General features: G+C 38.2%; 1 protein-coding gene across 10 annotated transcripts in view; it reads right to left on the minus strand.

Annotated features, from left to right (window-relative positions):
* SMARCA4 (SWI/SNF related, matrix associated, actin dependent regulator of chromatin, subfamily a, member 4) overlaps positions 1–27,701 on the minus strand; it is a 119,979-nt gene that overhangs the window by 86,360 nt on the left and 5,918 nt on the right. For 9 of the 10 annotated variants that reach the window (XM_036749953.1, XM_036749973.1, XM_036749972.1 and 6 more), the window contains exon 2: positions 18,533–18,792. In XM_036749953.1, the coding sequence (XP_036605848.1) occupies positions 18,533–18,754 (222 nt within the window). In that variant the 5' untranslated portion in view covers positions 18,755–18,792. The remainder of the gene's footprint in view (positions 1–18,532; positions 18,793–27,701) is intronic. The other variant, XM_036749959.1, reaches the window with a different exon arrangement.

Consider the following 27,701-nt stretch of genomic DNA (forward strand, 5'->3'; position numbering starts at 1 on the left):
GCCCCTCCCCTGGCCAACCAATCCATACTCCCAGAACAGTCACGGGCCAAGGACACCCGCTGAACGCCACATGGCAGGAACTAAGTCTGTTTTTCTTATGCAAACAGGGGTTTTTTAGTTAGGGGCTGGGGCAGGGTTTTTTTTTAGCAATAGCTGGCTGCTCAGGTATCACATATATGTGTGTGTGTGTGTGTGCATGGAACCAACAAATATGAGACCAAGACTTGTCCTTCAATGAATAAGTAGTGAAAGGCTGTGAAAAAAGTTGTCTAAAGAATTGCAAACTATTAACAACCATATGAAAGAATTCTCCTAGGCTTTAATAAGACAAATGTAAACTTAAACAACTTTTGAGTTTCACTTCACACCCAGCAAACCAGCAAAAACTACAAAAGCTGGGAGTAATCAATACTGGAGGGGGCATGGGAAGATGGGGACGCTAATGCATTGTTAGCAAAACTGATCCAAACATTCTGGAAAGCAACTTGAAATTATCTGAAAAGAATGATTAAAATATCCACACCCTTTAAACTCAGAAGCTTTACAGTTAAGTATATACCATCCAAAGAAGTCAATGACAAAAAGAAAGGTCCCATAAACACCAAAATATTTAAAGAGGGACTTCCTGAAGTAGCAAAGAACTAGAAACAAAGTAGATATCCATCGACTGCTAACTGGCTAAACAAACTGTGGCACCTGACTAAAATGGAATATTACTGTGCTATAAAAATGATAAATGTGATGAATACAATAGGAATACTCATAAGAACAGTGTGAAGTAAGCAGAACCAAGAAAACAAGAAACACAATGACAACAAAGTAGATAAGAACAAAAAAAATCAAAACTGAACACTGTAAAATTATAATAACCAAGTTTGGCCCCCAAGTAAGTTATAAGGTATTCATGCCCTATATTTTTGTAGAGGTGGGGGACCATGAGGATAGAATATATGTCGGACTTTTTTGCTATGTTGGTTAATTTGCTATACTTTTAGTATCAGAGATGTCTCTTTGGGAGTGGGTGGAAAGAAAAGATACAATGGGAGAAATGTAGGTGATATAAAAACAATATGTTTATTTTAAAAATATGAAAAATAACTCCAAATCACTGAGAAATGAAAAAATCAAAACTCTTGAGGTTTCACCTTACAGTGAAGCATATCAGTAAAGGTGACAAAAAATGAGAAAATTCAAGGTTAGAGGGGCTGTGAAAAGACAGGCCCACTATAATGCATGTAGCATTATTGATGGAGTTGTGAATTTGTGGTTCAACCAGAGGGGGAAATCTAACTCATATCTAACTTAGAAATAACTGTAGCATTCCATGTAGCCCTGCTGCTCTGGAAAATAATTTGGAATCATACAACTTCCTCCTCTAGGAGGCCAAAGACACAAAGAAAAGTCCTATTTATACCAAAATAATTATAGCAGCACTTTTTGTGGTAGCAAAGAACTTGAAACAAAGTAAATGCCCATTGACTAGGAAAGGTTAAACAAAATGTGGTACATGTATGTAACTATTTGAAGGTAACAATAATTCAAGAAAGCACAGGTAAACATATGAACACATTAAAACTGAAGTAAGCTAAAGCAGGAAAAGAACACACAATTACAACAACAGAAATAAAAAGAGAAAAAAAAAACAAAATGAATGTTGTATAACTATGACTACACTTAGCCTGAAGAAGAGATGAAAAAGTTGACCTCCCTCCCTTCTTTAAAGGCATATGTGGAACATGGCATATACCATCAGACCCAGTTGATAGGTTGGTCACATTTTAAAAATCTTTTATTCTTTTTAAAAGATCTTTTAAAAATCTTTTTTAAAAAATCTTTTTTTGTTCTTTCACACAAGAAAAGGCTTGCTAGGTGGTAGAGGGGAGAAGGATGTATTTCAAAATGAATATGATGAAAAAAAAATAGTGATCTTAAAACAAGAAGTTGTACCAGGGCTTAAAAACCTTTTAGCTAAGGCTTATAATTACCTCATTTTGCCTGTTTAGCAATGTTGAGTTGAGGAGAAGATTAAAGATAAGGATCCCCCTACTTGATGAGAACAGAAAGATGATGAGCGATGCAGAGAAGGTGGAACCACTTAAACTTTATCTTGTTTAACTTGGCTTGGAAAACTATTTTCTGCAGCACCACAAGAACTTGTAATCATGACTGCCAAACCCACTGATGGCTAATTTTGAAGAACTGTGGAAAATGGGCAAGACGGAGAAGGGTATATGTGGTCTTGATTTTCAAAAAGCTAAAGCCTAGTGATTTTTGAGGAAGTGGACCAAACAGGAGAGGTGTTGTTTTACTGGGGTTAGTTAAGTCTAGTAAGGCAGGGCAGAGATAGAGTGCCAAGTCTGGAGTCAGAAGGACCTGAATTCAAACCTGGCCTCAGACACCAGCTATGTGACCCTGGGCAAGTCATTTAACCCTGTTTGCCTCAGTTTAGTCATTTGTAAAATGGGCCAGAGAAGAAAATCTTTGCCAAGAAAACCTAAATGGAGTCACAGAGTCAGATGCAACTGACTAGAACGTAATACACATTTCTGACACAATGCTAGGATAGATCATTGAAAGGATGGTTTATGGATATTTGAAAAGAAAAGAGGTGATCGCTACAGGCTAACATGGTTCCATTAAGAATAAGTTATATTACTTGACTATTGTGAAAATAAGTTTAATGTGAAGGTATATGTAGAATCTGTATCGGATTACATGCTGTCTTGGGGGGGAGGGGGAGAAAATTCAGAACTCAAAAACTTGTGGAACTGAGTGTTGTAAACTAAAAATTAAAAATAATTTTTTTAAAAAAAGAGTAAGTTATCTCAGGTTAACCCCATTTCCTCTTATGACAAGTTAGACTAGTAAAGGCTGCCAGAATTTCAGAGAAATATTTTCAAAAGTCCCTCACAACCTGGACTCAAGGAATGCTAATGCGCTGATGTCAGGAGACAGAGCAGAAGAGAGAGTGTACCCTGGGGTGTGTGTGTGTAGTGGATAATGCCAGAGTTCCATCCCTGGCCCAGGGTTGTTTTACAGTTTTATCAGTGATCTGGATAAAGAAATAGGTGACAAGCTTATCCCATTTACTGATAACATGTAATAGAGATAGTCAAATAGATGACAAAATAGGTATGCATAAAACTGGAATAATGGGCCAGATTTAAGCAATGAAATTTGATAGGGATAAAGTACAAAGTTCTGTATTTAGGAGTTGTGGGGTTTTTTTTAATTGATTGCAAAAGTCAAGATTGGGGTTACAAAGGCAGAAGACAGAAAGTAATTCATGTGAAAAGCACCTAAGACTTCTGGTAAACAGTAAGTTTAATGTGTCATGCAATGCTGAAAATCAAAAGACCAGAAAGAGATTTAAAGTTACACTGATACAATAATAGCTGAACAAAGGAAGTGATATCCCATCATTCTGCTCTGGTCAGAACACATCTGGAGTACTATCTAATACCAGGTATCAAGGTTTCTAGAAGACTAGAAGAGACCAGCTGAAGCTTATGAAGATAAAGGTAACAAAAATTGTGAGGGGCTGGAAACCATGCCCTATGAGGATAAGCTGAAAAAACTAGAAATGTTTAGCTTGGAGAAAAGTCATCAAGGAGGCGCAGAGGGAGATATTTACAATAGCAGTCTTTAAATTCAGAAGGACTACAATGTGACAAAGGGATTGGTTATCTTTTGTTTGGAAGTGGAGGTCAGAATTAGGAACAATAAATGGGTAGATGTTACAGTAAGGCAGGCTATAGCTCAACATAAGGGAAAATAAGTCCATTCCAGCTATCCAAATAAAAGGGGGCGGCGGGGAATCAGCTGTCTTAGGGCATAGGGTTGTTTCCCCTCTGCATGTCTTCCAGCAGAGGCATAATAAATTGTTAGGGAAGTTGTAAAAGAGAATTACAGGTCAAATATGAATCACAGGATACAGATCTAGAGTTTGAAGGGATCTTAGAGGCCATCTAGTCTAATTTTCTCATTATATAAAGGAAGAAACTACGGATAAGTGCCTTGACAAAAATCACAGAGGCATTAAGTGTCAGAGGTGGGGTGGGTTTTGAACCCAGGTCCTCTGACTCCTGAGACAATAGTCTTAACACTTTACAAACCTGAGGTTTCCTACAACTCCAGAGACTATACAATTCTCAGTGCTAGTAGGTTTCTATAAATCATGTAAGGACTTTTTTTTTTTGGAGATAAGATAAATCAGAGTTAAAATACAGGTTTCTCATTTGAAAGATATTGATTCGGAGAGGACTGGAGATCATCCCAGATAATGATCAATTGAAGGAAGTGGGAACATTTTATCCAGAAGAGACTTGACTTTAAATACAAAGACTGTCACATGTATAAGATTAAATTTATTCTGTTTGGTCCTGGAGAATAAAACTAGGAGTAATAGGTAGATTCTTTGAAGAGAAGCAGATTGAGGTTCACTATGAGGACTCTTTATTCAAAAGTGAAAAGAGGGATGTCTTTTTTTTTTTTTTGTTGCAGGGGAGAAGGCAAGGCAATTGGGGTTAAGTGACCTGCCCAAGGTCACACAGCTAGTAAGTGTGTCAAGTGTCTGAGGCCAAAGTTGAATTCAGATCCTCCTGACTCCAGGGCCAGTGCTCTACTCACTGTGCCACCTAGCTGCCCCAAAAGAGATGTCTCAGGAGGCAGTGGGTTTGGCAACCTCAATTTGAGCTTTGCAAGTGGGACAATATTTGTTAGGGATACTGGACAAGAAAAGTCCCATTCATTGGGACTAAATATCTCTTTAAAGATCCTTTCAGCACTGAAAATCTGATTTTTATTATAACTGGCATAAGAAAATCTAAGACCTCTTAGGGGCCTTGAAGATGCCTAGGTGCCAAAATGATTAAGTTCTGAAAAAATTGAGATCTCAAGCAAAGGCTTAATGCCACCTTTAGCAATGGGCTCCCTCAAGCATCAAGCCTAATAAAGAACCAAGAACATGTTCCATGTGTGGGATCTTTTGAATACATTCCTCCTGTGACCCTCATCCCTGTGATTCAAAGTTGTTTTCTGTTGAAATCAACCTTTCCCAGTCACAGGATGGCTACACCAAAGGTTATCAAACATGTGGCCCACAACATTCCTGAGTGTGCCCTTAACAAGATTAAGATATAGTTCCTATCTGATTTTAAGGTGATGAGTTTAAAAAAAAAAAAGATATACAAACATGTGGTTTTATAAATCAGTATGTGGCCCACAGGGATCCTTAGGGACAGTTTAGTGGCTCCCTTTTCCATCAAAGTTTGATATTATTACACACAAACCCTCAAGGCTTTCTACTGACTAACCTTAATTGACATAATGAATCACCTCACAACCTGGACTAAGATCTTGACCACCAAAGATCCGCTGTGTTTAAAAGCAGTGTGCCCTAACCAAAACCCCAGGACTCAACTTTACATCTTTGATAGCTTTCTGGAAGGCCAAGAGGAGGTGGTTTATTTGAAAAGTAACCACAGAGGAGTTCTGACAATACAGCTGATAGAGAGGTCATATCTAAGCCTAGCTCCTCTTCACCTCAAAATGGGCCAAATAAAAAAAGTTAGGAATTCAAAATTCATCAAAAGGAATGCCTTTCCCCTGCTCCTTTTCCTCATGGTCTCAGACACATATAGGCCCAAACCTACCTCTCCCAAGTCCCTTTCCTCCTCTTACCCTCTCCTTTCCTTTCCACTGTATTCTCTGTAATCCAACTGCTACTATTAAGAAATGCCCCTTCGTTTTACATTGCTCCATCCTCTTTTTATACTCTTGGCTCTTTAATAGGAGGCACTAAATTCCCGTCCATCCTTTCCAGTGCCAGTTGATAATTCCGTCACATCCTTGAATACGTAAGGATGAGGAGGCAGAGACACACACAGCCTCTCTGAGATCCTCCTGCCATCATTTCTCAGCAATGTCTCTTCCTCTGAGCTTCACTCAGTCAATCATCCATTCCATAGATCATTGTTGCTGTGACCTTCTTGCCAAAATGTTCCTCTCCCTTCTTTACAAGTGAATTCAGTACCTGGCTGCGTCTTCCTCTCCACCTTCTCCTGATCTCATATTTGGAGATGTCCATAAACCTGTTGACCAACACTCACAGAAGCACAGAGTTGGAGGTCAGCTCGAAGAATCTAGTCCAGACTACTACCTGAATACAAACCCTCTCTAGTGGACACCTGACAAGCAGTCATCTAGAGTCTGTCTGAAGATCTTTGATAAAGAAAAACTTCCTCATCAAGGAAGGAATGTATCAGAAAGGAGTGCATGCAGCATGATGACCTGTTCTTAACAAACCCATCCTTGAGTAGAGCACGGGCCCTGGAGTCAGGAAGACCTGAGTTCAAATCCAGCCTCAGACACTTGACATACTTACTAGCTGTGTGACCTTGGGCAAGTCAGCATAAAAACAACCACCAAACCTATCCTGGCTCTTAGAGATCACTGCTTCTTTTATACATATTTATTAACCACCCCTTTGCCAGGAAGCAAAATTGAGCTCACCAGTCCAGAGTTTATAGATTTTATTTTCTTTTTCTGAAAATTGCTGTAATATCTGTCCTCCTATCCAGCACTAACTCCCCTGTTCTCCATTATTTTTCAGACATTACTGACAGTGACCCAGCATCACATACACTTGTTCATTCAGGACACTGGGATATAGCTCATCTGAGGGCAGTGACCTGAAATCACTGAGCGGCTAAGTGTTTTCCTTACTATCTTTTTCTTGTGAATGAAACTTTTTATTAACCAATTTAGTTCTATCCTTTCCATTCCAAAGGTTTTTCTCCTCGACAGAGAATATAGATGCAAATTAGGAACTGAGCAGCTCTACCTTCTCTCAGTACTAACACTGATCCATCCACACTGGGCAGAATCCTATCTTTGAATCACCTCTTTTCCAATATATTTTTTAAAGAACTCTCTGTCATTCTTAGCTTTCCACACTAACATGACCTTGTTCTGAGCATTAGCACTCACGACACTCTTCTTACATGACCAGGTTCATGTCATGTTTTTGTATTCATCCTCTATTCACCTAACCATGTCTCTGTCCTCAAATTTATCCTGACATTGTGAGGTTGCTAATGGAACTCTCAGGCTGTCCATCTGTAATCTCTCACCCTTACCATGTGACCAGTCCAACATTTCTTCCTATTAGTGACATGTGAATGTGGTTCTTTGACATTCCTCACTGGTTATGTACTACAGCCTGTTCACACCCACCGTGAGTCTCTACTGCCCTAAGTGCAATATTCAAGTTCAGTCTCTCAGGGATTGTTGTGTTCACTGCTTTCACAGCAATGTTGCGCCACTAGACTTTGCAGTATTCTGGGGCTTGATGCAACTAGCATGATGTAATTTGCAAACATGATTATCTGAAGGACCTCACCAAGCAAAAGAAATCCCCTTCAACCTCCAGCTTGTTTGTGCTAGATTTCTGTCATCACAGTGGTGAACACCTTTGGCCAACATACATCTCCCTATTTTATGGCTTGTGTGATTTTTTTTCTGATATTTTTTCCCCAATTACACATAAAAATAATTAACATTCATTTCTTAATGTTTTGAGTTTCAAATTCTCTACATTTCTCCTTCTCTTCCCCCCCCCCATAAGAAGACAAGGAGATTTGACATAGGTTATATATACATGTTCAGTCATGCAAAACACTTCCATATAAAGTCATGTTGTGAAAGAAAACACATACCTTCCCTCCCATGAAAAACAACAAGAAAAAGAAAGGTTTAAAAAGTTTGCTTCAATCTGCATCCAGACTCCATCAGTTCTTTTCCTGGAGGGGGATAGCGTTTTTTAAGTCCTTTGGAATTGTCTTGGATCACCGTATTGCTGAGAATAGCTAAGTCATTCATAAGTTGATCAGCATACAATATTGCTGTTACTATGTACAATGTTCTCCTGGTTCTGCTCACTTCACATCCTGATTGTCATTTCTTATAGCAAGCACAACAGCATTCCATTACAGTCATATACCACAACTTGTTCAGCCATTCCCCAATTTATGGAAAACCCCTCAATTTCTAATTCTTTGCCACCACAAAAAGAGTCGCTGCAAGTATTCTTATACAAATAGGTCCTTCTCCCCTTCTCCCCCTTCAAAAAAATCTCTTTGGGATACAGGCCTAGTAGTGGTATTGTTGGATAAAAGTGTATGCAGTTTTATAGCCCATTGGGCATAGTTCTAAATTGCTCCCACTCCACCAACAGTACTTTAGTGTCCCACTTTTTTCACATCCCCTCTAAAATTTATTACTTCCCTTTTGTCATATTAGCTAATCTGATAAGGGTGAGGTGTATCTCAGAGTTGTTTGAATTTGCATTTCTCTAATCAATGGTGATTTAGAGCATTTTTTCATTACTATAGATACATTTGATTTCTTCTTCTGAAAACTGTTCCTATCCTTTGACAATTCATCAACTGGGGAATGATCATTATTTTTACAGATCTGACTCAGTTCTCCATGTATTTGAGAAATAAAGCCTTTATCAGAGATACTTGGTATTAACATTTTCCCTCAGCTTTCTGCTTTCCTTCTAATCTTGGCTACATTGGTTTTGTTTGTGCAAAAACTTTTTAATTTAATCAAAATCATCCATTTTCCACCTCATAATGCTCTCTATATAGAGAAGCTAGGTGGTGCAGTGGATAGAGCCATGAGCTTGCAATCAGGAAGACTCATCTTTATGAGTTCAAATCCTGCCTCAAACACTCTAGGTGTGTGACCCTGGACAAGTCACTTAAATCTTGTCTTCCTTAGTTCCTCATCAGTAAAATGATCTGGAGAAGGAAATGGCAAACCACTCTAGTATCTTTGCCCTGCCAAAAAAATCCCAAATGGGGTCACCAAGAGTTGGACACACTGAAAAAGGACTGAACAACAAAATATGCTATCTCATTTGGTTATAAATTCTTCCTTTATCCACATATCTGACAAGTTAACTATTCCATGCTCCCCTAATTTGCTTATATCACCCTTAATGTCTGTATCATGTATGTGAAATTACTTACATTCTTAAAAACTTGACTCCCTTCTCTATATATCTGAAAAATAAGGCCTTTATCAGAAAAACCTGAGGTAAAAATTTTTTCAGTTTTATTTCCCTCCATCCCATTTTCCCCCATTTATCCTACTCTCCCTCTCACCCCATCCCAACAAGTATTTTGCTTCTGACTACCACTTCCCCCAATCTGCCCTTTTTTTTCTATCAGCATCTCCCAATCCCCTTTTCCTACTACTTTCTTGTAGGCTAACATAAATTTCTATACCGAGTGTGTTATTCCCTCTTTGAGACAATTTTTATGAGTAAGGTTCAAGCACTTTCCCCTGCTCCCACCTTTCCTTTTACTACTTAAGCTCTTCAGTGCCTCTTTTATATGAGATAATTTACCCCATTCTACCTCTCTCTTCCCCTTTCTCCCAGTGCATTTTTCTCTCTCACCTCTTAATTTTATTTTTCTAGGTATCATCCCATCATATTCAACTAACACCCATGCCCTCTATGTATTCTCCTTCTAATTGTCCTAATAAATGAAAAAGTTCTGGGAGTTACAAGTATCATCTTCCCATGTAGGAATCTAAACAGTTTAACTTCAATGAATCCCTAATGATTTCTCTTTCCTGTTTACCTCTTTATGCCTCTTGAGTCTTATAGCTGAAAGACAAATTTTCTATTCAGCTCTCATCTTTTCATCAGGAATGTTTGAAAGTCCTCTATTTCACTGAATATCCCTTTCCCCCCGACAGATTACAGTCAGTTTTGCTGGATAGGTAATTTTTGTTTGTAATCCTAGCTCCTTTGCCCTCCAGAATATCATATTCTAAGTCCTCTGATCCTTTAATGCAGAAGCTGCTAAATCCTGTGTTATCCTGATTGTGGTTTCACAATACTTGAATTCTTCCTGGCTGATTGCAGTATTTTCTTCTTGACCTGAAGACCCTTAATTTAGTTGTACTATTCCTGGGAGTCTTAATTTTGGGATCTCTTTCAGGAGAGGAACAGTGGAGTCTTTCAATTTCTATTTTACCCTCTGGTTCTAGAATATCAGGGCAGTTTTCCTTGATCATTTCTTGAAAGATAATGTCTAGGCTCTTTTTTTTGATGATGCCTTTCATGTAGTCCAATGATTCTTACATGATCTCTACTGGCTCTCTTTTCCAAGTCAGCTGTTTTTTTCCAATGAGATATTTCACATTTTCTTCTATTTTTTTCTTCTTTTGATTTTAATTGTTTCTTGATATCTAAAGAAATAATTAGGATTCCACTTGCCCAGCTCTAATTTGTAAGGAACTAATTTCTTTAGTGAGCTTTTGTACCTTCTTTTCCATTTAGCCAATTCTGTTTTTTGAGGAGTTCTCTTCAGGGGATTTCTGTGCTTCTTTTACCATTTGACCAATTTGGTTTAAATTTTTGGTTTTTTTTTTTGCTACATTTGCTACATTTTAAGTTCCTTCTCCACCCTGAACTAGAGAAAGCCACCATTTAACACAGATACATGTGCAGATGTCTGTGTATGTGTGTGCATCATATATATATATATATGTAAAATTATATTATGCTTATTTAGATTTATCAGTTTTTTCTCTGGAGGTGGTAGAGAGCCTCTTCATAGGTCCCTCGGAGTTGATCTGAATACTCATAGTACTCAGAATAGCTTAGTTGTTCAGTTATTCTTCAAACAATATTGCTGTTACTGTATGCAATGTTCTCTTGGTTTTCTTCATTTCATTCTTCATTATTTCATTCAAGTCTTTCCATGTTTTTCTAAAACCCCCTCATCATTTCTTACAGCACAACAGTATTCCATCACAATCATATACAACTTATTTAGCTATTCCCCAATTTATGGGTATCCCCTCAATTTCCAGTTCTTTGCCACCACAAAGAGAAGTGCTATAAATATTTTACAACACGTAGGTTCCTTTCCTTTTTCCCTGATCACCTTGGGAAACAGACCTAATAGTAGCATTGCTGGATCAAAGGTATACAGTTTTATAACTCTTTAGGCATAATTTGATTGCTTTCCAAAATAGTTGGATCAGAGTTCTTAGTTCCACCAACAGCATATTAGTGTCCCAATTTTTCCACATCCCCTCCAACATTTGTGATTTTCCCTTCTATCATTTTAGCCAATCCAATAGGTGTGAGATATTTCAAAAGTTGTTTTAATTTGTATTTTCTCTAATCAATAATGATTTAGAGCATTTTTTCATAAGGTATTTTTTTTTCAATTTTTTTTTGCCTATTTACCAGGCTGTTGACCCTTTTTCATGATTTTCTTGTATCATTCTCATTTATTTTCTCAATTTTTCTTCTAGCTCTCATGTTTGATTTTTAAAATCCTTTTTGAGCTCTTCCAAGAAGTCTTTTGAGGCCTAAGACTAATTAACATTTTTCTTTGAAGGTTTGGATCTAACGGTTTGGACCCTGTTGTCTTATTGTGAGTTTGTATTTTAATCTTCCCTGTCACCATAGTACTTTTCTATGGTCAGATTCCTTTTTTTGTTGTTTGCTCATTTTTCCAGCCTATTTCTTGACTTTAAATTGATATTAAAGTTAGGCCTGCTCCCAGGGTGAAGGGAACATTGCCACAAGCTTCAGGCTTTTTGTACAGCTGTTTTCTGAGTTAGTTCTCTGGAGATCTGTAAGCTTTCAGTTCTTCCAAGATATGCAAGCTCTAGTGTGTTAAGGCTCCTCCTTGTCCTGAGGCTAACGACCTGGATCTACATATGGGCAATGCAACAGAGTCCTGCACCCAGTGTCAACAAAGGGACCCCTGTAATCTCTTTCTGATCCCCTTTTCGTCTGTGGGCTGAGAGCTCCAGAAGCTGCCACTGCTGATTCAGTTGCTCCCAAGGCCTGCTACTGGCTTGCCTGTGCTCCACTCTCATCCCATGCAATGGACCTTTCCTGCCAACCTCCTAAGTTGTCTTGAGCTGGAAAACTGTTTGAGTCTGTCCTACTGCAGCAGAATTTGACTTGAGGCATTATTGTCTGGAGGGGAATTTGGGAGAGCGCAAATGAGTCCCTCCCTTTTCTCTGCCATCTTGGCTCTGCCTCCTTCTCTGATATTTATGATCAGGGCTTTTTTTTTTTATGTGGAAAAACAATTTATTCCATCATAAGCACTTACAGTTAGTCATGGACATTAACAGGCCGCTGGTTGGACAAGTTACCCCAAAGGACATCGTATAAAACAAGTGATCAAGGACTAATTCCATTGTGTGGGGTTTGTTGAAAAAAAAATTTTTTTTTTAAGAAAGGAAAAAGGAAGAAAAGCCATACAGAATTTTAAAGCCCATGTCAGCTACCGAACAGGGCTATTTTTCTACTGTCTTATCTTTTAAAGAATCATGAATTATTTTGACATACAGATGGGACACGCCTTGTTGGCAAAGAACCTTTAAGGTGCTATTCTGCTCTAACAAATCAATTTTTTTCATCTTCCAGAGTTTAATCATAGTAGTAGGTTGTGTATTACCCATTTTTCAGTAAATTGAAAAATATTAAAGATGTGGTCCATTTAGAACATCACTTACAAAACTCTGGTAATATCCTATTAATACCCTATGACTTGGATTCATGTGGAGACAAACCTCAAAAATTTTGAACTCATGGTAAACTAGACATATAAATAGGTAGTTGTTGAATATCGCATGAGGTAACATTTAAAGTGCTTTGCACACCTTAAAGTACTATATATTTAAGGATGGTAATGGTGGTAGAATTGGAGGTGGTAGTGGTAGTATAACTAGTAAAAGTAATAATCACTTGAGCTTTTCTGTCTCCATTAGTCCTCACTCAAGTGCTCTCCATACCACATTTCTCCACTCTAGTTTCTGGCTTTTCTCACATAAGTTTATTTTTAAAATGTTACTCTACCTTGGTTTTTATCTACTCCATTTCCTTCAAATAAGGCTTACTCTTTCAGAGATATATTCAATTCATGGATCTCAACCCACCAAACGTCAGTGATATGTAAGAGGTCATATTTACTGTTACAATTGCTAGATCACTGTCTCTCAGTTCCAATGTCTGTATCTGTAAAATGGGGATAATAATAATAGCACGTATCTCACAGGGTTGTCATAAGGATCAAATGAGATAAAATATGTCAAATGTTTTGCAAATCTGTGCAGTATATGCATGTTAGCTATTATTATTATCACTGTCATCATCATCAAACACAGTAGATGTATGTAGGCAGTTCTCCCCCCCAACCTTTTAAATTGAAAAACCCTTATGCCATATTTCTAAGACACTAGGCAATATATATTCATAGAATCCCAGAATTTCAGATTTGGAAGAGCCCTCAGAAGCCATACAGTCCAGCCAATAAACTGAAAAAGGATCCCTACTATACTATAAAGACCTCAAATGAGGGAAATCAACTCTTTCCTGGGCAGCCCTTTAGGCTTCTGTTCTAGTCATTAGGAAATTTTTCTTTATAACGTCACACTTAAATTTGCCTCTCTGAAACTTCTACTCACTGTTCCTACTACTACCTTCTTCCTTGCTGTATATTCTCTTCTACAGGCTAAATACCCCAATTTCTTTACTCTTAACTCAAGTACTGACTGATTAAATCTCTTTATCCAGGCTTCTGAGAAGAGGTGGCTCTTCTCCTTGCCAAGGCCAACCTTTTTACTTGGTCCTTTGAACTCAATCCCTCCAGACTCTTCCCAGAAGCTTCTCAGTTATTCAATTCCCCCTTTCTACTACACACATACCTCAGTATGTCCCTGTATCTGTGGCCTCCCCTTCTCTAGTGTCTACAAATGTACTTAAGTCTATCACATCCTGGAAAAACTCACACTTAACCCTTCAAGCTGCTGTCCTATACTTTCTCCTCCCTTTCACTGCCAGTCCTAGAAAGAGAAATCTGAATTTACTGCAACCACTTTCCTTCCCACTCTTTTCTCCTCCCCTTGTTATCTAGCTTCCAACCTGATCACTCTACTGAAGATTCCCTCTCCACAGTTACCAATGATCTTCTAAAAGCTAGATCTAATGGCCTCTTCCCTCTTCCCAGAAACTTCCATACAGATTTGATGTTATTGTTCTCTTACATTTGACCATTCCTAGTCAGTCTCCTCTGTAAGATCACCATCCACCTCCTTTTATCATTCATGTCCCTCAGGCCTCAGTCCTGGACCCCCTTCTCTAGGTGAGCTCATTTTCTTCCAAGTACTCAAGTCTCATTTCTATGCAAATTACTCCCTGCCCTACTCCCTCTCATGAATTCCATTCCTTAAACTTAACTGTTTGCTGGACATTTCCTGAACATCTCAGACATTTTAAATTCAACATGTCCAAAACAGAACTAATTATCTTTTCCCCCATCCCTATCCCACCCACAAACCTGCCCCTTATCCAAACTTCCCTATGTCTGTTGAGGATACCACCATTCTCCCAGTCACCCAGGTTTGTAACCTTGGAGTCATCCTTGAGAGGCAGCATGGCGTAGTGGAGAGAGCGCTGGACTTGGAGTCAGGAAGACCTGGGTTCGAATCCCGCCTCAGACACTTACTAGCTGTGTGACCCTGGACAAGTCACTTAACCTCTCTCAGCCTCAGTTTCCTCATCTGTAAAATGGAGATAATAATACCTGTAGCACTTACCTCACAGAGCTGATGTGAGGATCAAATGAGATAATGTATAGGAAATCTTTCGCATACCTTAAAAGGCTATATAAATTTCAGTAGCTGTCATTATCCCCTCTCCCTCGCCCCCATATCCAGTCAGTTATCAAGTCTTACTAAGTTTACACCTTCATAACACTTCTTTTATCTGTCCTCTTTGCTCTATTTAAAGCCTTCAGACTAGTTCAGGTCTCATTACTTTTAACTTAGACTACTATAACAGCTTCTTAATTGGTTTCTCTGCTTCTAGTCTCTTCTCTAATTCATCCTGAAGAGTTTCCGAAACAATATTCCTAAGGCAGGTATCTAACCCCTTCTGCAAAAGCCCCCCCGCCCCCGTACCTCTGTAATACAAATGGAAAGGCCTCAACCTAGCATTTTAAAGTTCTTCACAGTCAGGCTTTGCAACCTAATTTAATACTACTTCACCTACTTGGCTTTCTAGTACAGCCAGATATCCGGCTTTTTCCTGAACTCAACATTCTCCCTTTTTCACCTCTATTCATTCTGATAAGCCTGAAACACACTCTATTCTTATCTCTTAGAACCCTTATCTTCCTTTAAAACTAATCTATGGTACTACCTCCTCTAAGAAGTCTTTCTTGTTCATACATAATTGTTCATGCTCCCTCAACGTATCTTGGATAACAATTATTTTTGTATATGCTGTAGCCTTTCCCAGTAACGTAAGCTCCTTGAGGGTAGGGCCTGTCTGAACATGAAACAAAATGAAAGCATACAGAATAGGCATTGAATATCTATTTGTTAAACTGGACTAAAATGATTCTACTGCCAGCCATCATACCATTTGGCATTACTTATTTACATAAGCAGTCTCTGAAAGTCATGGGTATGATGACAACAATATATAAAAACAGCTGTTACTGTAATGATTGTCTTTTCCCTTCCTTTCATGTCTGTATCAATCCTTGAGTTTTTAATGCTTCCCAAATTAGAGTGCTAAATCCTGGTACAATGTGCACTCATTTTGCCTTTAGTTCTTACAAAAAGGCAAGGATATAGTTTCTGAATCTTGTGCTTCTTTAGAAGCAACTTAAAACTTACCTTTTAAGAATGCAGAATGTGCAACAATGAAAATCATCTCTTTATGAGCACCCACAGTTTAGTAGCCTCTCCTTGGGGAATGACTCATGGAGATATTCCTTAACACTGAACATACATATATGGACTATCGCAACATAAAAGGGGCTTTGCAGGACACAAAAGCACACAAAACATAGTCCCTTGCCCTTAAAGAATTTGTAATCTAAGTCAGGAGACAAATAAATGAAAACTGAAACAGAACAATTAAATAACAATTAAAGATAAAACAAAAGATGCCACAAAACACTATATGATTAAATGCCAAATTAACTGCTGTACACATAGTAAGACTACAAGGTCAGAAGAAGGCAGGATCACCATGGCGTACAAAACCTCATAGAAGTAGGACTCAAGAGATACGATGATTTGGAAAGTGAGAGGAAACAGCATGTATGAATAAAGACCCAGAGGAAGGAAAGCTCAGGGAATGCTCAAAGGAAAAGAAGTGAGCCAGTCTGGCTTGTAGAAAGAATTTTGGTCCTAGAAAACTGATCCCAGGAAGGGAAGTTGGGGCCAGACTGTGGAAGGCCTGGAACAAGAGATGAATGCTCTGAACCAGCCTGGAGGCAACAGGAAGCTATTTAGGGAGAACAAACTTGGGAATGAAATGCTGATCCAAGAAGTGATTTGGGAAATGATTCTGAAGGTAGTATATAGATGGACTGTGGTGGAGAGAAGCTAGAGGTAGGGGTGTCAGTTAGAAACCTATTATAGTAGTCAAAGTGGGAGGGCTGGTAGCAGTAGGAATGGAATGAAAGATAGGGATTAAAAGAGATGAGGAAAAAGGAATGAATAAGCCTTGATAACTAAACAGATGGGCTTAAAGAGTCAAAGTTTTGCTCCTTATTAATTAAGAAAATGGACATCGGGAAGAGAAATTGATTTGGGGAGAAAATGATGAGCTCGGTTTTAGATAAGCTGAATTTAAGGTAACAAAAAAATACCAAGTAGAAAATTCCAGCACTCAGTATGGATGCAGGGCTAGAACCTGAGAGAAAAGAAAATGAAGGCTATGCCAAAGTACTATCAATTAAAACCCAGGTGTTAGTACAAGTTATTGAAGTCTCTATTTCTGGATGGTTGTCATCTACAGTGATAGAGAGGAGGCAGTGATTAAGTAAGAGATACAGAGAATAAAAGACTGGGAAGAAAGGATGGGCAATAAGATTTTTCCTGGGAAAGGTAACTGAGGTAGAATTGGAAGAGGGAAGAAGGTGTAACTAAAGAAGATGTAATTATTTGAGCAAGACTGATTGAAATATAATTAACTGACCTGTGAGTAGTGAAAGGAAAAGAAAGGTGAGACTATTCTGAAAGGGGAGGTGGTGGGTGAGGGGGAAGGAAGTAACAGAAAATAGCCAGGTCAGAGAACTGGTTCTCTATCACCATGTGACCAATTAGCCTCAGGAGAGGTTAGCTGCTGTCTGCAGAGCCTTGAGAAAAGGCAATGTGTTACCAAACAATGGTTACCAAACAGCTGAATACCTGTTAAGTATCTATAACATAAGAATTGTTTTAGTTTTCAAAGAATCATAGTGGCACATTAGTAAAATGTACCCCGAAAGTTAGTCAGTAATGACTCTTCTGGATAATTCATCCACAAAGCTGGGAATGACAAGCTCAGAATGGTTTTCTTTAGGCAGGAAGTAGGATAAATATGACTCTTCCCTACTTAAAAAAACCCGAAACCTAGAAAAGAGAAACATTTATCTATAACAAGGAATGGTCCCACAGAAAGGAAAACATGCTGGAAATGAGCAGATGCCATTTCTAGAAGCATAACCAACAAGTATAGCAAAGGTTTCCATATCTGGGTTTTTAAGGAACCTTTATAGCTCTTCGGCATTGGCCCCTTCCCCTAAGGCACCAACTGTCTCACCACTAAAACCACTAAATTCCAAGTTTTTACTTAATTATCTCAGGGGATCCTGGAGAGAGTCACGTATCAGTTTTTCTACTTTTAATCTATACATTGTTTCTCCTCCAGACAAAAAAAGCAACCACAATAGACACTGAGCTAGTTTATCACCAACAGTAATATTATTTTACAGGTGTATAATGCCTTCTGCTAAGTACTTTATCTCATCTCATTTGATCTTCACAACTAGGATATTTCACTAGGATAATATTCACTAGGAGGCAAGCCAAATTGTATTTTCCCCATTTATCAGATGAGGAAACTGAGGAACAAAGAAGTTAAGAAAACTGGCCAACATTACAGAGCAGGCCAGTGGCAGAGCCAAGACCAACAACAAAAGCAGCAAGGCTTCCTGGCCTCTTATCCAGGACACTTTTCCCCACATTGTGTGCCACATGTGGATCGGCCAAGCTCTAGATTCACATTCTATCACAAGGTACCATCACTGTTTGAAGCCTCTCTAGAAACTGAAATTATTTTTTCCATATTCAATTCTATTATGCCCTTAGGCATATAGTCTTTTCTCCAAAGGGAGGAAAATAGTTTTTCCACATCAATATAATCCTAGTGGCATTTACAAGGGAATCAATGAATTAAAGAATGCCTATTTTTCTAAATTCTTAAGGAATCAAGATTGCCAGTGTGAAATTAGTAGACCATTGATACAGATGTAAAACAATTAAAAAAAAAAAACTTAAGACATGGCCCATCTTTTCTTCAGATATGGGGGGTGGGGTGTGGAGAAATGAGATTAACCTATTAGATAGGGGGAAATGATCTAATGTATATAAATGAATCTTGGAATGGGAAAAAAACATTCTATTACACACAACTAGTTACCTTATGCATTTGATGCATATTATCTTGAGGATAGCCTCCAGGACCCTGAGGAGGTATGGGATGTCCTGCCGAAGGTGGGCCAGGGCTAGGGCCCATCATGCTGTGTGCAGAACCAGGTGAGGGTCCAGGACTAGGGCCCAGCATAGCACCAGGAGATGGGCCAGGCCCTGGAGAGGGTCCTGGCCGAGGTGTTCCTCCCAGGGGTGGGTCTGGAGTAGACATCTTCAAAGGAGTTGTTCAAAATAGTCTCCTACTGCCTACTGGGGAAAAAAAAGTCTGGGGTTAGTTGGTGAGTAGAGCCATTCAAGCCTTAATTCAAGAAAAATATAAGGCTTACCACAAAGTAGTATTATTTAGCATTAACCAATAGGGCTTGTGATTTTGATAATTTTAAATGAAAACTAAAGAAAAGTGATAAGGATAATTAAGTGTAATATCAAAAAGCACGACACACTGCCTGATCAATACTTTACCGACACATGATACAAAATAAAATTTGTATTAACTGGAACTCTCAATTAATCAGAATGGGTTTTTAAAAAAATTACTCTACTTTAAGGAAGAGATAGTTACCTAAAAAAAATGTTTATATAGCAAAGATTCTTCAAACATTCTATTCTGGGATAGGAGTTGGGCCTATGATTTCACCCATACAAGAAGGAACATCCTCTAACCATTTACAGAAAATTACAAAACAAAGGTGGGGAAAAAAGTTACTAAAGATTCGTTCATATAAGAATATCCAATTCTTCAAGTATTTTAGTTATTTAAAACTCAGCATATATCTATTAGGAAAAGCAGTGGGGAAAATGTTCTCCTTTATATTGAGGGTCTGGAAAGTAGTTTTAAAATTCAAACTACCCAATATGGGGTTGGTGACATTATAACAGAGGCCATTATAATGTAATAATTGTGATTTAAAAAAAATAGTTTGATGTTGTAGTATAAGTGAAAGAACTCAAATATGAGGTAATTTAGGCTAAGTGCTCCTAATTACCATAATCATATTAGCAATGACAGACAGCCTTGTCATGACTCAATTCTAACCCTGTGTCAAATATGTAAATGATCATAGGTCCTGACTGGACAAAGTTCCCAGTCACTGCAACATACCAATACCCATTTCTGGGATCCCTTATTATAGATCTGGGCCCTCACCATACCCGGATCTTATTAGGAATGCCCCCTTCAATATTTGGCATTAATTACCTGTTTTCAACCAAACCCATCTTTAAAGAGTAAAACTTCCCTGCTCAGATCCCACTCTGAACATATACTCTCACCAAGATTTTTCCATTGTACTTATTATCTCCCTCACATGAAAGAATCTGACCCCAAGAGGATGAATTTCTTCATGTTGCCATATAGTGTATATATTTCTTTAGTTTTTTCACCTCCTTGCTGAGTTGCACAGTGAATAATAAAGTTCATGCTTACACTAGCTTCCAGAGTGCTAATTTTCTGTAAATTCTCAAACCCAAGTCCTTGTTCTGACCTGAGCCATGAGGTCAAATTAGGCACATAAGATCCAGCAGTGAAAGTGATATAGTCCATAGCTTGCATTTTCTCTTCAGTGTATGTGGGAAAGCTGGCTAGTAATCAGGAATACAGCACACATGGCCTATGCAGAATGGTGCCAACCACAGCCAAAAGATGGCAAGAAATGCCACAGTACCATTGGCACTTATCATTTTTAATCCAAAGATCTTAAATTTTTATTGAATGAAGCCACACAGCAGCAGCCCTGGGGAATAGTATTCACATTCGCAGAAGGGAGAACTAAGGAGTTATGTCAAAGTGAAAATCATTCACAGAGACTAGAACAGAAGGGCATGGAGTACTAATAAGCATCACCACTGACACTTACAAACTGTAAGATCATGAGAAAGGCACTTCAATTTTTTGAGCCTCAGTCTTGTCATCTATTAAACAGGGATAAAAATTCTTACACTCTTTACCACACAGGGTTCTGAGGAAAGCATTTTTAAAAACCACAGAATTATAAAAACACCTGATCAGATTTCTCAATATCCAGGCTTTCACCTTCAATGAGAGTGTATTTTTGCAAAGCACTTTCCTAAACATGCTATGTGGTCAATTATTATTATCAATACCATGTTCCCTCTTGCCCACAAAGAGAAAACTGCAACTGAAAAATAAAGGGAAAAAAGTAGTAATTTGAAGGAGAATACAGAGAAAAGTGAGTGAACACTAAACTACAACTATGGTTCCTGTACCTTCAGCAGGTCTATGTTATACTGCAAATCAAGGTCTTAAATCAACAGCCAGCAGACAACTCAGACCTTTAATAATAAAGTATATCACAGAGAGAAAATATTCTATAAAAATATGAGATGGGGACCTGGCTGTCATTCCTAGAATGCAGTTGGGCAACGATTTCAAAAAGACAACTTGGTTTGTATTCCCAGCACTACTCCTCCTCCCTCCTCCTCCCCATCAAAGGGAGGGAATACTGTCAACTGATGAAATGTGCAGTTTAGAGGTGTACACTACAGAAGTTCTAGGTGGGGGAGGGAGGGACAGCTCCTGTAACTTAACCTCAGCTCACTATGGATATTGTGAATATAGATTTCTTTTCTCAGAGATAAAAAAAAAAGTGATGGCAGTTTAAGGAACACAGATTCCCATAAAAGATTTTTTAAATGCCATTTCCAAAAAAAAGCTGCCATTTCTGAATTGTCAGGCTGCACTGGATCAAGGAAATAGTCTTTGGAAAGCCTTATTTCTTTCTGGTTATAATGCTCTGACACATTGTATTTCTGAAAACACACACACACACACACAGAGGAAGGAATAAAGAAACAGAATATAAAACTCTTCTGAACTGGAAGGTCTAGTGCACTTAAACTGTTGGGCTTGGCTTCAAATACAGGTTTTAAATTTAGGACTCAGGTACTTCATGTAAAAACAATCATTACAAAGTATGTAGGGCTTAGGGAAGGGAGAAACAAAGATGTGTAGGAAGACTGAATGCTTCATGTTTCCTGGGAGATGAAGAGGAGAGGGCAATTCTTATAATGGAATACTGAAGTAATTATGAACAATTTCCTAGCCTCCCATTATTCAACCAAGAGAAAGATGTGCCTAGAATCTGGGGGCTCTATGGGACCTCAAAGGTTATCTCAACCCTTGCTTTTACAATGAACTGCACTTAAGAGATTGCTAATCATAAAGCTCTCCAGAGAAGATAACTTCATGATCACCTTGAGTGCTGTTTTAGCATTCCACAACCTACAGAATCAAGAAAATCTTCATTCTAGCTAACTAATCTCCTTCCTTCAGGAATTGGAGCCCACTGCCCACTATTTAGCCTTTTACTGGAAGGAATAAAATTTATCATCATTCACATAATAACCTTTAAGTATAAATATGGCTGTGACTCCTTCCTCCCCTCCCAGCCCCATTCATAAACCTTTTCTCATATATATCACACTAGGGATTTCACTTTAATCTGTTGCATCTTCCTAGACAGGCAGGGACCTACAGACCAGGTGTTACTGTATTTCTTTAATCTGACAGAAAATTTCTAATTAAAGGGAGGTCTCTTACAAATAGCTCACAGGCTCAGAAGCAAAGTTTTCTCTAACTAATCTTTTAAAATCTAATTCAAGCCAACAAACACTTATTGAGTGCCTACTTACATTTTGCTTAAAGGAATTCAAAAGTATACAGGTAAAACAGTTTCACAGTTCCATAGATTTAGAGATGGAAAGGACATCAAAGGTCATGCAGGCGAAACTATTGATTTTACATTTGAAGAAACTGAAGGTGGAAAGGTGAAGTTCTTTGCCTAAGGTCACACAAGTAGCAGTACAAAGTATGTGCAAAGATAAAAAGTGTATCTTCCACAAGCTGCCAAAACAATCTTTCTTTCTAAAGTCCAGTTCTGACCTTGTTACTTTGCCAATCACAAATTTTCTGTGGCTGTCTATTATTCCTGTAATAAAACAGAGATGGCCCCCGCCTAGCCATTTACGATCCTCCAGAGTTTTCTCCAACTTAGCTTTCCCATTTTATTCCATACTAGTTCCCTTAATGTATTCTGTGTCTGGCCAAATTGGGCTTCAAGTCTTCCTTGAAATCAACACTCTAAAATCCCACTTGTGCATGTGTACAAGCCTCCTGGCTCCCCTGAAGCCCCAGCTAAAATCTTCTAGACTCCAGAATCTAGAGGAAGCTCTTTCCCAACCTCTCTTAATTATTTCCTATCTATCCTGTATATAGCTCATTTGTACATATTTATTTATTTGCTGTTTTCCCCATTAGACTGTGAGCTCCATGAGGACAGGGAATATCTTCTGTATCACCAGCACTTAGCACAGTGCCTGGCACACAGTAGGTGCTTACCAACCTTGTGTGATGACCAACTTTAATAGACTTGGCTCTTCTCAGCAATACAATGATTTAAGACAATTCCAAAAGATTCACGACAGAAAATGCTATCCATATCCAGAGAAAGACCTATGGAGTCTGAAAGCAGGCTGAAGCGTGCTATTTTCTTTTTTTTGTTTTTTCTTTCTTGTGATTTTTCCCTTTTGTTCTAATTCTTTCACAACATGACTGATGTGGAAATACATTTAATATGATTGTACATGTATAACCTATATTGCTTACCATCTTGGGGAGGGAGAGGGAAGGAGAAAAAAAATTGGCACTCAAAATCTTATAAAAGTGAATGCTGAAAACTATCTTTAAATGTAATTGGAAAAAATAAAATACTATTAAGTGAGGTTTTGCTTCTTGGTTAGACTTGACACTTGAGTTCATTAAGGGCCGGAACAGTCTTCTGCAGTTTTTTTGTATCCCTAGAACTTAGCACAGTGCCTAGCACATAAGTGTTTAATAATAGTGTTTATTGACTGACGAGTCCATGCCTGAAATACCCTTCCATGTTAATTCCACCTTTTAGAATCCTTTTTCAATTCAACAAGCCTTTTTCAGAACATGACTATCTAAGCACCCAATAGTAGCCAGGCCCTATGTTTATCTTTCTTCAAGGCTCAGCTCAGGGGCTACATCTCCTTCAAGAAATTTTCTCCATCTCTTTTCCCTCCTCAAATTATTTTCCATTGAATTGTTAGGTATTGTATTCTCCCAACAGATTGTAAACTAATGGAAGGCAGAGTCTGTGTCTAGCCATATTTGGATGCCCTGTAGCTTTTCTTTGTATCTCTAGTACAGTCGGGAGTATTTTATGGTAGTAGATAATTAAGTGATTCTCACCATTCCTTCTATTATCATTTGTAAGTCTTTCTTCCCTAGCAGATGAGAAGGTCCCAGGTGGATAGGATGTGAGCTACATCTATTTTTATACTTCCAGTACTTAGCCTAGTATCTTGCACACAAGAAGGGACACTTAATATTTGTCTGTAGAGTATAATATAAGAAGGGTCATCCTGCCATAGCAGGATTAACTTAGCATCCACTTTCTTTTTAAAAGGTGGTAAAACTGTACTTTATGAGCAGTTGCTGGATTTTCTCATCATCCTAGGTGAGAGACCTCAATCCACATTTTAAAGGAACTGTATTTCAGCAACTAGGAGTGTTTGTTATGGTAAATTACAATTTTTTTTATTCTAACCTCGAAGGAAGAAAGTGCTAGATTAATGGATACAAAATATGTTAATGTATTTAGCACTGGGAACTATTTATCACTTTATTTCAATGACACCTAGAAATAATTGTTTTGTGTAGAGGTTGTACAGTCTGACACTTAAAGAATGAGAACTGGAGCCTAGGTTCTATTAACAACTCTTGGGAGAACTTGGGCAACCTGACTACTCTATCATTTTCTTCTTTTAGAAAGGGGGAATATCTGTTACCTTATAATTTCAATTAAATGTCACAAGAGGATTCATTTATTGAGGGTCTATTTGCTTGATGGGTACTATGGTTAGGTGCTAGGGATACAAACAAAAACATTTAAGTCTCCGTCCTCGAAGAGCTTATATTCTATTTTGGAGAGAAACAACATATACAAAGATGTGTATGCATACAATATAGAAAGAAAGAGTAAGTACAAAGGAATGGGAGTGGGGAGATGGGGGGGGAGGGTCGGTGTAGGGTGAAGCATACCCAACTAGACTAACTGGGAGGATTGAGAAAAGTATCCCATAAGAGTTTAGACTTGGGCTGGGTGACAGACATTTGATACTCTGCTCCTGTGACAAATGATGGTTGAAGAAACATCATTCATTGCCTTACTGCCACCTGCTTCTTGGGCCAATGGGTAAAACATGAACTTTAAAAGACCCCAAGGAGTAATTTCTGTCTGTTTCAAGTCAACAAGTATTTAAGTACTTAACTGTGTATTCTAAGCTATGGAGTTACAAAGAAGTAGGAGTCAGGATATAATTCCCTTTCCTAAAGAACCATTTTTATGACTCTTCCTGTTCTAAATTTTCATGTTTTACTCTCTACCACACTCCCAGATGATAAAAGAACTTGCAAATAAAGGACTTACACTTAATGTAAGTGGTCATACATGCAAATAATACTGAGATGAAAAGTGTATTTTCCTCTTAAAATAATGGTGAAAAATCACAATGCTAAGAGTCTGGAAATGCAATACCTTAAATGTTTGCTGCTATGTCCTCAAAGAGACAAATGCAAATGCAAGATATTCTCCTCTCAACAACCACCAGTTTTGAGTTCCAAATTTTACCCCTCCCTGAGGCAGTAAGCAATCTGATAAAGGTTATATATTTGGAATCATGTAAAACGTTTTTATATAAAGACATTTTCTGTAAGAAAACTCAAACAAAAATTAAAGAGAGAAAGAAAGGAAGGGAAGGAGGAAGGAAGGGAGGAAAAACAGTACGCTTCAGTTCATATTCAGATGACATCAGCTCCTTCTCTGGAGGCAGATAGTGTTTTTCATCAAGTCCTTTGGGATTGTCTTGGACCATGATATTGCTTAGGAGAGCTAATAAGGGGTGGGGAACCTGCAGGCTTGGGGCCACAAGTGGCCTTCTAGGTCCTAGGTGGGGCCTTTTGACTGAATCCAAGTTCTACAAAACAAATCCTTTTATTAAGGGGATTTAGTCTGTGAAGTCTGGATTCAGTCAAAGGATGACACTTGAGGACCTAGAGGGCTGCATGTTCCCCACCCTTGAGCTAAGTCATTCACAATTCTTCATCGTACTATTACTGTGTACAATGTTCTCCTAGTTTTGCTCACTTCACTTTGTATCAGTTCATGTAAGGCTTTTCAGTTTTTTCTAAAATCATCCTGCTTGCCAATTCTTATAGCATAATATTTCATTACAATCATATGCCACAACTTGTTCAGCCATTTCCCAAATGGTGGGCATCCTCTCAATTTCTAGTTCTTAGCCACCACAAAAAGAGCCGCTATAAATATTTTTGTACAAATAGGTCCTCCCTGAAATTATCCTCCTTGTCATTTCTTACAGTACAATACAATCAATATACCACAGCTTGTTTAACCACTCCCCAACTGATAGGCATTCTTTCAATTACCAATTCTTAGCCACCACCACAAGAGCTGCTACTAATATTCAAAAATGTATTTTTAAATGAATGTACTAATTATCTTGCTAACAAATGGAAAACAAAAATGCTTATTATTGCTTAATATTCAAACTGTACAGTTTTATGTTACACATGCTACATATGTTACATGGAGAGGAGTTCTATCAAATTCCTATATTTCAAAAACATACTTTGAAAGGTCAGAAACTCACCAGTGTCTCTTCTCTAATAATAGAGATCTCAAGCCATCCATGCCTTCTCTGGAGCAGCAGGAGCTAGTAGAAGTCACTGGAGATGAAGTCAGGAGGGCCCTGGGTTTTAATCCTGCTTCTGTCACTTGTTACCAACGTGAACCTGGCCAAGGCACTTCACTTCTCTCACTCTCAGTCTGCCATAAAACAGGGACACTAGTTTCTGAGTTACCTCCCAAGGTAACTGTGAGGAAAGTGCTTTGTAAACCTTAAAACACTTTGGAAACATAAGTATTCTGATTCTGAGACTATTCGATGGAATCTTAAGATTTACATGGTTCAATTCCCCTATTGGTATATCAACCTGATGATCATTGATACACTAAGATGTCACATTAAGAATATTAACAATTAAATAAATGGCTACAGATGGTTTAAAAATCTTATCATTAAAGAACATACCCTGTGAGAGTAACTTAGTATCATTTTGTATTTTTGTGGACTTAATGAATTTTGGTGGTCAAATAATTCATTCTCTGGCGATTGGTACCAGCCTGTTAGAGGCTTTCTGCTTAGCCACCAAGAAGCTAGAATCACCTCCACGACACTGTGAGGCATACAAGTAGGAATTTTGTGGAGGTACAAAAATATAACACTTGCTTTAATCACATTAAACAAACTAGTGACAAAGCATTTAAATAACAAAAATATAATTTGAAAATGCTCTCGTGGGGGAGGAGAAAAAAGATACCCAAGAATTGAAAGTACACTTGAACTTGGAGGTCACTGTCCTAAAGATTTCAGATGCACATGCAAAAAGGAAGAAAAAAATTGATACTTATAAAATGTTCTGTGAAGTAAGATTAGAGAATATTCGACATAGCAACTTCTATGGAAACATTCAAAAACAAAGTTCAAAACATATAAGGTAACATGACTCAATCTATAGTAGAGTAGTCTAAGTCAGTGCTATCTAAGTTGGGGGCCATGGCCTGACCCCAAAGGTCAGTGAAAGTGAGAAGTTGGGCTGCATCACTGTCCCATCCTCCCAGCCATGGCCAATCACAAGATTTATCTGAAAGAACCAAACATACTCTTATTCCCCAATATTCCCTCATTCTACTCTTCTATGCAAACTTCAAACTTCTTCTGAGCCTGGCATCTGGCAAGTCAGCTCTAAGAAAAGCAGATATGACCTAAGTTAATGAGACATCTTTCAAAGCAGCAGGCAGTTGTGCTGGTATCATTGAGAAAATCCCAGCTCCAGCAAACCCATCATCTTGCTTCCCCAGATGAGTTACATAGGATGAAATCTCATTACAGTATCTTTCACTCAAATCTACATCTCTTCTCTACTTCCTATCTCTGTCCTAGTCACCTAGGTTCACAACCTGGCCATCTTCTACTCACCACATAACCAAAGAGTTACCAAAATCTGTTGTTTTCATCTCCATACAATCTCT

This window comes from Trichosurus vulpecula, chromosome 1 (assembly GCF_011100635.1).
Source record: "Trichosurus vulpecula isolate mTriVul1 chromosome 1, mTriVul1.pri, whole genome shotgun sequence".
NCBI classification, from domain to species: Eukaryota; Metazoa; Chordata; class Mammalia; order Diprotodontia; family Phalangeridae; genus Trichosurus; species Trichosurus vulpecula.